At 40.6% G+C, this 16,235-nt stretch overlaps 1 protein-coding gene across 9 annotated transcripts in view; it reads left to right on the top strand.

Moving 5' to 3' along the window:
- Nucleotides 1–16,235, top strand: part of TRDN (triadin) — a 224,992-nt gene that overhangs the window by 195,194 nt on the left and 13,563 nt on the right. For 6 of the 9 annotated variants that reach the window (XM_044425408.1, XM_044425416.1, XM_044425468.1 and 3 more), the window contains 6 exons: nucleotides 3,683–3,730; nucleotides 4,734–4,754; nucleotides 8,765–8,791; nucleotides 9,601–9,639; nucleotides 10,007–10,051; nucleotides 14,429–14,473. In XM_044425408.1, the coding sequence (XP_044281343.1) occupies nucleotides 3,683–3,730; nucleotides 4,734–4,754; nucleotides 8,765–8,791; nucleotides 9,601–9,639; nucleotides 10,007–10,051; nucleotides 14,429–14,473 (225 nt within the window). The remainder of the gene's footprint in view (nucleotides 1–3,682; nucleotides 3,731–4,733; nucleotides 4,755–8,764; nucleotides 8,792–9,600; nucleotides 9,640–10,006; nucleotides 10,052–14,428; nucleotides 14,474–16,235) is intronic. The other 3 variants (XM_044425434.1, XM_044425425.1, XM_044425451.1) reach the window with 3 other exon arrangements.

Here is a 16,235-nt window from a genome sequence, read left to right on the forward strand (position 1 = left end):
GGGCACCCAGAAGTGCTGCCTTGGCATCCTTCCAGGGTAGAAGGGTAGACCCTGGTTTTAACAGTGCTCCTTTCAACAGCCATATATGTCCTCCCTCAAACTTAGGGAAGCCAGAGGTGTCAGGTTGTGAAGCCAGAGGAGTAAATTGTGAAAATACAAATGTACATAAAAAGTATTGTCAGTGGGGCACTTTCTTGACAGAGTGTTAAGGAGGGGCAAAAGCAGAAAGTACATATAGGATGGTTCAGTTGCCTGAACTCAGCCCTAATTCCTGTGGAGAAAGTGGTGAGTTCTGTCCCACTTTCCAACTGACACTTCAGGTGAACCAGCGGCCTCACCAGGTAGGAGCAAATTTTCTTTGTCGTACACTTACAGGTTATTACGCTATAGATTCATATTTAAATCCATGGAACCCTCATGCTGAGACAAACTTTGAGACTTTGAAATGCAAACTTTCCCAGCATAACCATCCAAGCTATTTTGGGTCACTTGCCTCTTTCCTCCATTTGGGAAAATGCATATAATCTGAAGGTAATTTAAAAAACGGAATAGAATAGTGGATGTTCTGAAATTCAGTTGACACACGACAAGAGCTCCACTGTGTAAAGCAGCTGCTTCCCCACATTCACTGCTGTGTCCAAACTGCCTTGTCAGTTCAATTCACAGCTGTGAAATGGAGCTGAGCAAGCAGGTTTCCAAGCACACAAATCTCTCAGTGAACTGACAAGTGTGTTAGAAACGAGAACAAAACTAACAGCATAAAGAATTAAAGAAAGGGATCTAGTGGAACAGAAATGCCTTTTCCATGTGAGATAATATGTGGTCTCTACTTTAAAAAAAAACAAATTTGAAACTTGATTGATCTCACACAAAATGTTACATCTTGAAACCAAGAGACACCAATTTCAGGTGGCTTTTTTCTTTCCTTTGAATCCTAAGGCTGAACTAGATGAGTAATTAGCATGATTGGCTTTTTTAAAGGTAAAATAGCTAATTGTGTGACTGGAATCTTATCTAGATTATCTAGTTTGGTCTTTAGACCACTTAGAAGAATTGGTTGTAAACTTTTGATTTTTTCAAGCCCCCTTTCAGATTCAAATGTCTCTTTGACCCATTTTTCAATGCTCTCTGCTACACTGAAAAATAGAAGGGCTTGGAACCAAAGTAGATGAGACAGCTGAGATCTGAAATGTCTTTAAACGTAGTATAAAAGCAGTCGCATGGTGGGGTGAAAATTAGACTCAGCCCAGAATACTGGAGGAGAGAAGTAAACACTTTTTCCCATGTCTCTTTCCCAGTGCAAATCATCAAGCTACTCTTTTAGGCAAAAGATGTGGGTATAGATGAGCTAATTTACATTTGGCAAATGGTAGGTGAAACAGACTAATGCCAGCTCTTCTCTCAGTGGTCCTCATCCATTTTTTAATTTTTGTATTTATGAGGGGCAGGGCAGGGAAGATGGTACACCACTGCCTTTTAAAGACAGTTAAAAATTGGAGATCTGATCATGTATTTCCATCCATTCATCACCAGTTTTCTTAGAAAATCAGAGCACGGAATTCAACATTAGAAGTTGCCTAGCACTGACCACTGTGACACTACCAAGGAAAAACAGTGGGTAGCCAGGGGTTCACATGTAGTCCAATGGGGGGTAGGGATTGCCCAGGTGACCATGCTCATTTTGTTGTAGTTGTTAGTCGTGAAGTCGTGTCCGACCCATTGCAACCCCATGGACAACATTCCTCCAGGCCTTCCTGTCCTCCACCATCCCCCGGAGTCCACTTAAGCTCACACCAACTGCTTCAGTGACTCCATCTAGCCACCTCATCCTCTGCCGTCCCCTTCTTCTTTTGCCATCTATTTTTCCCAGCATTAGGCTCTTCTCCAGGGAGTCCTTCCTTCTCATTATGTGGCCAAAGTATCTGAGTTTCATCTTCAGTATCTGGCCTTCTAAAGAGCAGTCAGGGTTACTCTCCTCTAGGACTGACTGGTTTGATCACCTTGTGGTCCAAGGGACTCACAGGAGTCTCCTCCAGCACCGTAATTCAAAGGCCTCAATCCTTTGGCGCTCAACCTTCCTTATGGTCCAGCTTTCACAGCCATACATTGTAACTAGGAAACCATAGTCTTGACTATACGCACTTTTGTTGGTAGGGTGATATCTCATTTTACCCAACCACTAATTGCTTTGGGGTTTCTTGGCCTTTGTTCATCCTTTTCTTATTCTAAAAGGTGAAAATTATTCTGCCAAGACTTAATTAGTGACAGTAAGAGTTAAGCTACCCTGTGCTTTCATTGTGGCCCTATGGACTTGGCCCACAACACCTTTCTTCTCTCTGTAATGGAGCTTGGCCCTTGAACTGAAGGAGGCTAACATCCCTGTTTCAATATATACAAGCACACTCCCCATATTAGCTGCCTTGCTAAATCAGTGCTGTCTGTCGTTCAGTGCTTATTAACTGGAGATGCTTTCTGAGTAAAAGCAACCATTTGCCATTCTGACTGGCAATCATTTATGATTCCCCGCAAGCTAATGTGTTGAAATTTGTCTTAGGGTCAGAGGTAGGATGGAAATTAACTATGAAGAAGAATCCCCAGATTTATTTGTCTGGATCATAGTCCTGACTGTGTGTGCAGTTGCTGTGCACTGGAATGTGCACTGGAATTAAATTAAATACATTTAATTTGTATTAAAATGGAAACATTAAATGCTATTGTGCCATTAATGTGATTAGGAGAACTACTAAATGTATTTGCCCCCATTTAGACAGACAGAAAGACAGACAGACGGGCTGCATTTACATAAACAAGCTTTAGCTACTTCTTGTAGAAAACAATGATTGGCTTTTTACTTTCTATTTTAGTAAACACTTCCGGGATGCATTGAATTCACACTAGGATTACAAAACGTTGTGTTTCACACTAGGATTGACATTGTGTATATTTTCTGTCTTGTAAAGCTATAAATACTGCCAACTGCCTCAAATCGCTCCACTGGCTTTGAGTGATCAGGGAAAAGAGTGGTTGGTGTGTGTTGTTATTTATTTCATTTTTGTATCACCCAACAACCAAAGGATATAAGGATACAGTTTGGAGAGGTCAAGGCACCATTGCCTTCACTGGTCAGGAATGCTTTTTGCAGTTTCAGCTGATTCACAACTTCAGCCTTATCTTTAAAAGGGCAGATTGTATCCCAGTGGTACAAGTGGCAGCTTTTAGGCCTCTTAGGAGACCTTCCTTGTGGTGGTCACATCTCTCTGGAATATCTACATAGAAAAATGTGCTTTCGGATGATTGTGGTGCATTACTGTTGTTGCTATTTTATTATTTTATTATTTTAAAATAGGCTTTATTTATATGCTGTTCCAACATTTTCAGCACAATTGTATATATGTCTACATAGAAATAAATCCCATTGAGTTAAATGGGGTTTATTGCCAGGTAACTCAGTATATAGGATTGCATCTTCAAATGTTGTTCTGTGTGGTCTTTTTGTTTTACTTGAATGCTGCATTTTAATATGTAGTATTTCTGGGGAAACTTAGGTTCTCTTTCTTTTACCAAATATTATAAACTGCCCTGAGAGATAATTTATCCTGAAAGGGGGATTTAAAGTCTATTAAATAAATAAAATATTTCTGCTTCATTTATCATCAAGTTCAACTTATTTATTTCTTTTCAGAACATGATGCTCCAAGGTATGAAAAAGAAGTCCCTCAAGGAAAACCAGGTACATACTCTGTTTTCAATACATCTGTGGCATCACTTGATACATACAATCAATGACAGTACAGTTTCTATGTGGCCTCTTGGAAGAGCAGGAGACAGAGCTGACAAATTCAGCAGAGTAATATGGCCTTGGGTGTCTGGCATTATTCCTGTTCTACAGTTCTTCCAGATAAATAAATAAATCAGACAAAGAGCTTATTTATGTATAAGGACAGCATACTGCTTCCCAATCTTTAATCAGATCAGTAAAGAATTTTGACCTGTTGAAATTGTTTGCTTCTTGTTCTACATCCACACTACTAAAGGAACACATTTTATTGTATAATTAAACAATGCTAAATGGATTATTAAGCAACAACACCAGAGAAGACTAAGGGAAATAGAAATGAAAGAAACAAACTGGTTAGGAAAAACTAAAACACATCAAAACAGAAACATTTGATAGAGGAAAATCAGACAGATATCAACCAAGAAAATCTTTTTCAAAGGGCAGGTGGATTTTTTACCAGCTAGGAAGAGTGCATTTGGTCATTGTCAAAAGAAATGAAAAGATGGCATATCTTCTTAAAAAAAGATTTGGTGGGCATACCTCTTAGACCACAGTATGTACCAGACCCTGTCATGCCACAAGTTTACAGAACTTCTTAGAGAAGAATTCCAGAGAAGAGTTGCTTCTAGTCTGGCAGCTATGAGTACAAAAGTAAGCCAGTCTCTGAGTAATAAAGCCCAGGAAGGATCATCAAATAATTAGAAGAAGAGATAGCTCTGGATCTGATTGCATGGTCTGCCCAACCATTCTGGATATTATTTCCACTTCCACCTCACCTCAAAATTTGTACCACGTTCACTTGGTCACACGATATATTAGGAGTTGTGAGTTGAACACCCCTTCCACACCTATCTTACATATCTGCCAAGAATGGTAATTTCAGTATAACTTCAGGTGATGCATTAAATTTTTACCTTCTCCAACCTGATTATCTCCATTCTTCCTTACTTTTCAGCCAAACCTAAAGAAACTACAAGTATGTACCACAGTTGATTGAAACCATTTATCAACTTAATTTATATCCTTGTACATTTTAATCTTCAATCCTCTAAATAATCATACTGTCACAACTTACTAGTTATGCTAATAGTGCCATTGCTACTACTACATCTTTCTGAAGTGATAATATACATTACATGTTTTTGACTTTATAATCCCATTTACTCAGAAAATTCACTAACTATTGTAAGCAGAATATTTTACATAATTAATTGCACCATTTGGAGACAGTTTATGCAAATACCACTTTCAATGATATGCCCTTTAGCAATCGGTTTTTGAAAACAATTAACATGATTAGATTTTTCACACATGCATAATAATGTACAGTTGATAGACTACTGGACTTCAGCTTGTGCTGGGACTAAAGAAATTTCAAGATAAATCTAGCAATGGAATGTGGACCGGTCTACCTGAGGCTACAGCCAACAGCCAACTCCTGTCCTCCTTGGAGAAAGGGTGTAATTTAAATCCAGTAACACAGCCTGCAGCATAGAATTATAGCTCCTTGATTCAACCTCCCAGCAATGAAAGTCCATGCCATACATATAATGTCTCATTGCCTTCCAGAAAGCAAAATTAAGTGAAATAGTAAGAATTGGTCACATTGCAATGCAATTAAAAGCAGCTTTGGATAGATGAGAAAATCTGAGCTGCAGTTCTTCTCAGGAGGCATATCTTTTTATGATTCATGCAGACTGCCATGTGTTAAGAAACAGTGAGTACCCATTAGTGAATTACTATGGTCAGGTCTCAGTTTGCAGCAAAATAAGTGCGTAAATACTGAGAGCAGAATGGCTGCTGAAAATTACTGTGGTTCTGAATAGGCTTCCTACCAAATCACTGCCAAGTATTGTGCTGCCATTCCCAAATCAGCCAGGAGGTAGCAGCAGTCCATCTGCATGTTTGTTCATAGTATCCTTTAAAGCCTACAATCATGCCATAAAACAGTCTGGATTCTCTCCTATGACCTCTCTGTCCCTGGACTTAAATGCAAATCTGGGTTGTACTCAATCATGGTCTAAGTCCCATTCATTTCAATTAGCCTCGGCAAGGTAAGGCTAGCATGCGATACAACTCTTGGTGATCCATCACTTGGAAGGGCAGGAAAAATTCTTGCAGCATTGTGGTGAAACAAGGCTCTGAGTTTTCACCTCTTGGGTATCACAGCACCAAAACTGCAGTTTTTCTGATTTCTCTTAAGAGGAATGCATTGAATGCAATCACATATTTCATTAGATTCACTAATATGAACCAATATTTTTATAGCTTAAGAGAAACTCTTGCAGTAGATGCAATAGTGTATGCCAAGAACGAAAAGTGCAATTGTACAGGCATTCAATTTTACAGTGCCACCAGCTGAATGAAGTACCAGGCTGACAAGGAGAAACAGCAGGGAGGAGGCTATTCCAGATCTACTGACTTAGCAAAAGATCCTCCTAGGCAGCCCAGAAATTCCAGATATATTAATTAACTTTGCAGTAATAATCTCTGTGTAATCTTTGTGGTAGATCATGCAAAGATATTAACAATATATCTAAAGGAAGTCCTAAATTATCTACATGTAGGTAATAATAGCAATCAAGGAAATTAATTGGCACTTAAATTAATTGGTATTTTTAAAGTAATTAGTAAGTCATCCTATTTCCATTTATCTTTAATTAATTGCTGGTGGCAGGAGCTGATCATCTTGCAACATCTGAACCTTTATCACATAATTGGTAGTGCTTTCTGATTGTTTTAAAGGGAGCTTGGTCATTATCCGATGCCTAAAATAGGATTTTCCCCACCACCACTTTTGAAACAGTAATTATCCTGTTATCTTAGAGATCATGTTACTGTCTACCAAAATATTTTGGATGGAAAGTTTTAACAGGGTAATGCTGTACTGAGCTTTTCCCAATGGAACACAACATGATGCATGACGAAGGCTTCCCATTGAATGGACAATACAGGCACTAGCCAGCACTGCCTGACTGCTCACAAGGCCCACCGCTGCTTTCCCTTCACAGATGGTCAAACCCATTGATTCTGTTGTGTGGGCAGTACCTACCCTTGCAGAATGCTGATTTGCCACTTTTGTGTTGTTTGAACCCCTTGCCACTTGTTCCCCAAAATACGCTCCAGTCTCCTGCAAACTGGGAATTGTAAAATGCTGGCAAAATATACTGCTACTCTCCTCCTATCATGCCGCTTCATATGTGGGTGACCCTCACCTAGATGCAATGGACAACGGCTTCTTCATGATGACACTCCACATGTGGGGCATCATGGTTATCAGCAGGGGCAGCTGGTTGGCACACAAAGGGTTCCTCTCTGGCAGCAGTACAGACATGCCTCTATTAGATCAAAAATACCTCTATTGCGTCCATGGCGAAACCCTATAATTTATTTATTTATTCATTTTACATCTTGTCTGTTTTCCTTTCAAGAAACTCAAGGTGGTTTACACAATTCTCTTCTTCCTCTCAACCTTATCCTCGCAGCAACAATCCTGTGAGGTGGGTTGGGCTGAGAGTCTGTGACTGGCCCAAAGTCACCCAGTTGGCTCCATGGCCGAGCAGGGGATAAAACCCTGATCACCTGAGTCCCAGACCCACACTCTTTACCACTGCACTATACTGACTCCTGTTTATGATTAGGAAACTGCATATAGGTCTGGCATGGGACTTCCACCAGTATGCATGAAACACAAGCCTGTGGGTATATTTTGATAGCCTCCATGAGGAAGGCAAAAAATTAATGGCATGACCGTTATCATGAGGCTGCCTTCCACAGAGTCAAGGCAATAATCCACCCTGCTCAGTACTGCTCTCCAGGAGCTTGACTGGCATGTGGTTGCCAGTCCTACTACTTGAAACTCTTTTTAATTTAATCAGTTCTTTGGCATGCAAGGCATGTGCTCTGCCACTGAGCTTCGGCTCCTTCCTAAATGCAGTATCAGCTGCATAAATGCTGCTTTAGAAAATAATGTAAGCACACAAGAAAGGCCTGTGTGTAGCCAAACTAAATCTTCAAATCACATCTAGTGGAGCTATGCATGCTTAGAGAATGCATAATTGTGCAGAGCCCTGAACTGGTTTGGGACTATGGTGTTCTGGGGGGAGGGGGGAGGAGAAGATTTCAGTTCCACCCATTTTCATTTCAAGGTTCCAGTCAACCACTGGGAGAGAGGTGAAAGTTCAGAATGAAAACAGAAGCGGGGAAGAAGCACCAGTGCCTCCTTCTTCCCAGTGGGCTATGGGACTGAACAGAACTGGAGCACTGCATGCTTACACTAAATAAACCAATCCTGTGTACCTCCACTATTTGGAAGACCATTTGGTTCGGCCCTTGGTCCTTATTGTTTATGCTTGCTACAAAACCCGTATATTTTACCTGGAACTGCCACCCAAATGCTGCTGTAACTAATATTTACAGCACTGGAACAGGTGGCAAAGAGTCAGGAGATAACCCACAGAGGGGGCAGGAATGTCCATTTCCCAGGCTTAATCAATTAATTCCTCAAACATGCTATCAAAACTCCTTCCTGATTGTATCTCTCCACAGCTAAACATGCTTTCTTCCAACTTTAAGTGCCATCTTCTTACCTCCTCCCAGCAAAACTCATTTGTACAGTGGCTCTCAATAATTGAGTGATTATTACCATCCATGTTTGCTTCCAATAATTTAGCAATTACCTTCCATTTTTTGCCAAGAGACAAAATTAATGGATAGTAAGTTTTAAAGCTTGAAGCAAAATGATAAGATAGTATCTCCTGGTCAGAAAGTTCCGTGCTTTATGAATTTCCATAAAGTTTCAGTTACTGCTTATTTGGAAGGGTTTGACTGGCACAAGAACACATTTGCCAAATCATACTGTGTGTTGGGTTGTAATACCCTGAAACACTAAAAAATCTTACAAACCTGTCAAGGTATGCCATTATTAAGATGTACTGCCTATTTTCTTTCTCCTCCTTTTTCAATTTCTGTACTCCTTCCCTGCAGAACCAACCGCTGATATCACAGCAGCAGGTAAATATTATTTCCTAAAATTTTAGCAACAAGAATAATTACTATGCAAACTGATGGGTCCTGACCAACATACCCAGATTTTCAGTTCACATACACTGGGAAATCCACTGAGCTCTGTGCAAACTGATTAGATCTGTTCCACCGAGGGATTTGGCTTGACATGTCAAGGATTCTATTTCCACCACTTATTTTGTTTTCAGGGCTGCAGCAGTTCTAATTTGCTTATATGAAAGAGTCCCACTGAAATCAGAGGGATTTGCTCCTGAGTCAATATGCATAGGACTGAGTTGTTGCTGGTACCTGGGAAGGTGATCTTGGTTCTGGATTATTAGTGTTGGCCTGCACACTACTGAGTACATAGTTTGTGTGCTGAAAGCCATTGAAAGAAGTCCTATTAAAGTGAGGTGGATCATATGGGTGGGGAGAGAAAGAAATGAGCAGTTCAGAGCAGACTGCCAGAGAGTTGTTGCTGTTCCCAGCAGGGAATATTGGAGTGGCACAAACACTTCGAGCCCTGCACCTTACTTAATTTCAGTCAGTCTCCTTGTGTGGGGTCACAGCTCATCAACTGTTCTTGTTGGAAAAGACGTAACATGCATATGGAAATGTTTTAACTATGGCTCAATAGAAGTCCATATCATGACATATAAGTGTGGAAATAAAGGACTTGTGCTTCTGGCCAAATTTGCCTTTTCTGCAGCAGAGAAAGTGAAATAGGGCGTGTGTTTTCTCCTTGTGTCTTTGAAACTGAACCTGCAAATATTTAAGGCTTCTCGAGTTTAATCCTGATGCCTTGGAAATCTTTCCAGACAAGAAAAAAGCAGGAAGGCCTTTGAAGGAAAAGGATGGTAAGGACTGGGTATCTTTTCTTTAAGAACCATGCATTAGGTTACTGTATTGTAAATTTGCTATCTCTACCCCCAGATCTTCCAAGTGTGGCATTATGTAACCTGACTTTCAGCTTCTTATATTGGGATACATCCAACATTACATAAGCTGACTTCTGCTCACAGAATGGAGCTTCCCTCCCCTTCCTTCCCCTCCCCTCCCCCAAAGCCCCTCAGATTTGCTCTGAAGGGTCCTCCAGTCCTCCAGGGCAGTTTTGGAGCATATGGGGAGTACAAGAGGAAAGGAAATCTGTTTCACTGCCTGGAAAGGCACCTTTGGATACTACATTCCCATTTTTCCTTATTTTCCTCTTCTTTATCTATACAGGAAAAACAGTGGAAAAGGCAGATCTGAAAAAAGAAAAGACTAAAGGTAATACAAGGAAGTATATAAAACTTTGCAACCTATAAATCAAGGATTCATATTTTATAGAGAACAGCAAACATCTGGAATAAACTGAAATAATCAGATTTGCTTAGCTTTTCAGTAAAGCAATTAAATCAAACTCCTTCGTAACTTGCCATGCATGAGATAGCTAAAGCACATCAATTTCTATGCCATCTGTACAGAGGAATTATTTGGCCTTCACCACATGATTCTATTTTAATTAGAATAAAAAAAATAATCAGGAACGTTTCATATATTTTTAACTGTGTGGAGAAAATCCCCTTGTAAAGCCAAATGTGTACAACAGGAAAGGGAAATGTGTGTCCAGCCAGAGACTGATGCTTTTTATCTCCCATCATCCTTGATCACAGGCAATGCTGGCTAGGGATTATGGGAGTTCCAGTCCAACATCACCTAAAGGACCACTCTTTCCCTGGGGTACAACATCCAAATATTATGTAATATGTTTACTGTACTGAATGCACCCAAACAGGGCAGCTATTAATGCTGATTGGTTCCCAACCTCCATTCTCAGAGGAAATAAATTATTGTGCTAGATGTACCTGAAGGTGTGCATGCTTTTTGCTCTTCCTGTAGGGAAAAGAGTAACATATAAAAGTAATAATTAGGATCTACTGGGTTTTCAGTTAGGTCAATCCATGCTCAGAGAGCTGTATCCATGCCATTACAACACATTGAATTCAGACTAAACTGGCATTGGGAAGTCTTTCTTGTGATATACTTAAAGCTGCTCCAGGCCGAATACAATAAATGATGGTGTAGTTCTTCATCATTAATTCATCTTCACAGATCAACAGGAAGCAGGACCTGCAAAAGAAAACTTTTAATTAACACTGGAAAGGTCCTTTGCTGAACACATATATACTCATACTTACTTGTAAATTTATATTACAGAACAAACTTGGAAGTAGGGACAGATACTGATCGACAGTATAGCACTATATCAACAACTTTTATGCAAAAGTAATATAATTGCAGCACTGAAGGATTATAAAATGGAAGGAACCTTGGAGTAGGGATGTATCAGAATATTGTTCCTGATCACAAATTGTCCAAGTATTGCCTGTTTGCAACCTAAATGGAAACAGGAGCAAGAGCACAATGTCAGAATATTCCTGATAGGAAAAAAAAAAAAGTTGTTGACATTTAGCAATTTGAGTGAACTTCAAGGAAGAATTCAGGAGAAACACAGTGAGCTCAGTCCCTACCTTGGGTAATTTCCTGGGAGCTTTCCAGATTTACACCTGACTTTTTAAACTATAACAGAAACTGGTCCATGACATTCAGTGGCAGTTCCTTACAAGTTTCAAAGGGGTGTGTACCATTGGATGCATCCTTTACCATGCACTCACTCAGGCATGAGCTCAATGGCACTTACTCCCATGTGGGCTTAGAAATGTGTCCTTAGTTGATTTTTTGTAATGGCCACAGGTGATGATAACCCTATTTTGGATCTCAACAGCCAACTGAAAGTCTTCTTGCTCTAAAATAATAATGCCTGAAAGATCCTCTGTTTTAGCAGTTGATCACAGAAACATGCAGCTCAAAGGGACTGGAAAACACCTTTTCCATCCTATCAACCCACATACTGGAATTAAAATTACATTTCTCCATATTAAGAATACTGGTATAGAGCTGTCTAGATATGTCCTTTGAAGGATTAAGCATTCATAATTAATTCCTGCTTTTTTGAATATTGGTTCTTCTGGAATAGCTCAGAGAATGCACACCTTTCAAGGCTCTGGGGTTTCCCTGAGCTGTAACCCCTAAACTCTCTGAAGCCTTAAAAAGCAATCAGCCTATAAGATCTCTCCCCATTTTCCTACACAGTAATGTTATGCTGTTCCCTCTGACCATTGAAATGAAAATTGCATACAGGATCTATATGTATAATTTGCATATTGATTGGACAAAAATTTCCCTCTGGTTAAAAGAAATTCTGATAGGAAGATGAACATTCATGAGAACTGGTCTCAGATCTAGTTGAAAAAAATATATATATGGTAAGTTCTGATAACCTTCTATCCATAGACATGGTTGGTTTCTTAGATATCAGAGTAGAACCTCTTATATGCAACCAGAAACACGGATGAGTATCACTATTTATGTTCTGAATTCAGTTCAGCTTTCTGTTAGATGCTGAATTCCACTGATTTTTGTGGAACATAAAGTGCTTTTAACAGTGCACTTGGGTGTTCCCTGATTTATTTATTTAAAGTTTTTCTGTACCATCATTCATTAAAAATCTCATAACAGTTTACAAAATTGTAAAAAAAAAATTAAACAATAAAACAATTAAAAATTCCTTAGAGAAAGGTTTAACCCTTTGTTGATAAAAGCAAGAAAACACAGTGTCTATTTGGTTTTGGGTTGCAAGTTCATCAAGAAAGCCATAGAAATAAAATGGGTAAGTTACACCATCACTGAGAATTTTCCTTTTTTTCAATAGAATGGTATAGTTGCAAAGTTATCACCTGGATCAATATCTTATAATCTAGTACACAACACCCACAAGAAATATGGGTGAGGTCTAATTGACCCATTTATTTATTCTTTGTTGTTGTTGTTGTTGTTGTTGTTATTATTATTATTATTATTATTATTATTATTATTATAGCATTTCTATGCCGCCCCTTGCCGAAACCTCGGGGCGGCTTACAACATGATAAATTACATTGAAATACAATAGTACATAATAAATTACCATTAAATATAAAAATACAAAGAATACATTGATTTACAAAAATAAAATTAAAATTATCAGTATAAAATAAAAATATAAGAGGAGAAAGAGAAGGAAGAAGAAGTTGCCCTGGCCAGATCATATGTTTTAACAATTGAAATGATGTTTAAATAAAAAGGTCTTTACCTGGCGCCGAAAAACCAGTAACGACGGTGCCAGGCGGACCTCTTTGGGGAGTGAATTCCATAGGTTGGGCGCCACCGCAGAGAAAGCCCTCCTCCGGGTACTTACTCTCCTAATTTCTTTCATGGAGGGTTCCCGGAGAAGGGACTCTCCCGCAGATCTCAAAGGGCGGTCGGGCATATACGGACGTAAGCGCTCGTTCAGGTAACCAGGACCCAAGCCATTTAGGGCTTTGTAGGTCATAATCAACACCTTGAATTGGGCCCGGGCTTCAATGGGAAGCCAGTGAAGCTGACGGAGGACTGGAGTCATGTGAGCATAACGCCGCATCCCCGTCAGCAACCTGGCAGCTCTATTTTGCACCAATTGAAGTGTTCGGACTGTCTTCAGGGGAAGCCCCACGTAAAGCGCGTTACAGAAGTCTAGGCGGGAAGTCACCAGGGCGTGTGTCACTGTCGCCAGGCAGTCGTACTCCAGGTAGGGGCGCAGCTGATTAATCAGCCGAAGCTGAAGGAAGGCGTTCTTCGCTACCGCTGTCACCTGAGCTTCCAAAGAAAGCTCCGGGTCGAGGAGTACTCCTAAGCTGCGGACCTTATCCCTAAGAGGGAGTGTTGCACCATTCATGACCAGGTCAAATCCACCCTCTCCGAAACCCGATCCTCCAACCAACAGGACCTCCGTCTTGTCTGGGTGGAGTTTCAGTTTATTGGCCCTCATCCATTCCCTTACCTCGGCCAAGCACCGGTTCAGCACAGCCACTGCCTCACCTGGATTAGTGGAGAACGAGAGGTAGAGCTAGGTATCATCAGCGTATTGATGATTCCGCAGCCCACACCTCCTGATGACCTCTCCCAGTGGTTTCATATAGATGTTAAATAGCAGAGGGGATAGAATGGAGCCCTGTGGTACTCCATGGCATAGCTGCCATGACGTAGAGACATGGTCCCCCAGCACTACCTTCTGGAATCGACCGTTGAGATAGGAGCGGAACCACTGCAAAGCAGTTTCCACTCCATAATTCTTACTTGCAGGTTGCATATTGAGCAATACTCACTAATTCTACCTTAAGGGTAATTTTGAAAAAGTCAGGTGTAGAATTGACCCTGTGCATTGGAAGAATAAAAACACAGATTCGTCACTAGAAGGGCATGGGGGAAGGACATGGCAATTCATACTTCATTATGGCTGACATAAACAGTATCTTGCAGTCATAAAAGATCAATACAAAACTTTTATGATTTTTAAAGAACAGCTAGGGTGTGTTATACTCAAAGCTTTGGCCAAGAGTTAGCAATAATTATAATAATAACTATTATTTCTAGTACTAATACTATTTATACTACTGTGCCTTAGTTTTAACTTGCATGAGGTTTAATGGATTAAGGGAGCAATCTATTGGTGTGCATGAGTGTGTTTTTATGATAAATTGGATTTTGGAACCAATGTTAATTAGATCTTCCTGTTTTCCTTAATAGTCCCAGCAGTGAAGGAAACTCACCAGTATCGCAATGTGACAACAGGTAATGAACAGGTGATAGCTGCCCTTGGTTTCCCAAACCACCCAGTCTCTGAAGACTACATGCATACTGCCCTGATCTGTAGGAGTGGATAGGGTGAGCATGCTAACCTAAGCCCATGCACTGCAGTTCTTGAACTGTGGCTATGCCCTTAATATTTAGAGAAAATCAGATTTCATCTAAATTAATAAGATCTATTTTTTTTCTTCACTGTGGGATTTAGGATGTGATCCTATGCATAAATAAATGGGCCTACAGTTCCCAGTATTCTTGAACCAGTCTTGCTGACTGGGGAATAATAGGATATGTAAGACTCTTTTCTATCTAAACATGCACAGGATTGTGCCCATAGTCATATTAGACATGACTAAGGAACTCAGTGGTAAGCTTAGGTATAACTAATTTTCCTTTAAGTCCAGGGCAATGATACAAAACAATTTCCCAAGCTGTAACTTTTCAGTTTGTAAGGAACTGTTTGATATGCTAGTCATTTTTACAGTCCTGTAGATTCCCACTGTACCGTATCTCTATTCAGCTCTACTTCACTCTATACAGAGGACCAGTTGTCTAAGTGGTTACCTGAATGAGTTACTACTGGTCTTTATTTTTATTAATTACCCTGACTCATCCTGTATCATTTATCAAGTGTATCAAATGAAGTGTTTTTTTATTATTATTATTAGAACATTTCTATGCCGCCCCTTGCCGAAGCCTCGGGGCGGCTTACAAACACAATAAAATACAATAAAATACAAAAATAACAATATAAAATTAAAATTAACAATATAAAATAAATAAAAATATAAAAGAAGTCGCCCTGGCCAGATAAATAAGCAAATATTGTTATGAATTAAAGTGATGTTTAAATAAAAAGGTCTTCACCTGGTGCCGAAAAACAAGTGACGGCGGCGCCAGGCGGACCTCTCTGGGGAGCGCATTCCATAGATTGGGCGCCACTGCAGAGAAAGCCCTCCTCCGAGTACCTACCCTCCTAATTTCTTTCATGGAGGGTTCCCGGAGAAGGGCCTCTCCCACAGATCTCAAGGGGCGGTCGGGCATATATGGATGTAAGCGCTCCTTCAGGTAACCAGGACCCAAGCCGTTTAGGGCTTTACAGGTCATAACTAACACCTTGAATTGGGCCCGGACTTCAATGGGAAGCCAGTGAAGCTGACGGAGGACTGGAGTCACGTGAACATAACGCCCCGTCCCCGTCAGCAACCTGGCAGCTCTATTTTGAACCAATTGAAGTATCCGGACCGTCTTCAAGGGAAGCCCCACGTAAAGCGCATTACAGAAGTCAAGGCGAGAAGTCACCAGCGCGTGTGTCACCATCGCCAGGCAGTCGTACTCCAGGTAGGGGTGCAGCTGATTAATCAGCTGAAGCTGAAGGAAAGCGCTCCTCGCCACCGCTGTCACCTGAGCTTCCAATGAAAGCTCCGGGTCGAGGAGTACGCCTAAGCTGCGAACCTTGTCCCTAAGAGGGAGTGCAACCCCATTCAGGACCAGGTCAAATCCACCCTCTCCGAAGCCCGATCTGCCAACCAACAGGACCTCCGTCTTGTCTGGATTGAGCTTCAGTTTATTGGCTCTCATCCAGCCCATTACCTCGGCCAAGCACCGGTTCAGCACAGCCACTGCCTCACCTGGATTGGTGGAAAACGAGAGGTAGAGCTGGGTATCATCAGCGTACCAATGATTCCGCAGCCCACACCTCCTGATGACCTCTCCCAGCAGTTTCATGTAGATGTTAAACAGCAAAGGG

The sequence above is a fragment of the Varanus komodoensis genome, unplaced genomic scaffold (genome assembly GCF_004798865.1).
Source record: "Varanus komodoensis strain SLA01 unplaced genomic scaffold, ASM479886v1 scaffold1, whole genome shotgun sequence".
NCBI lineage: Eukaryota > Metazoa > Chordata > Lepidosauria > Squamata > Varanidae > Varanus > Varanus komodoensis.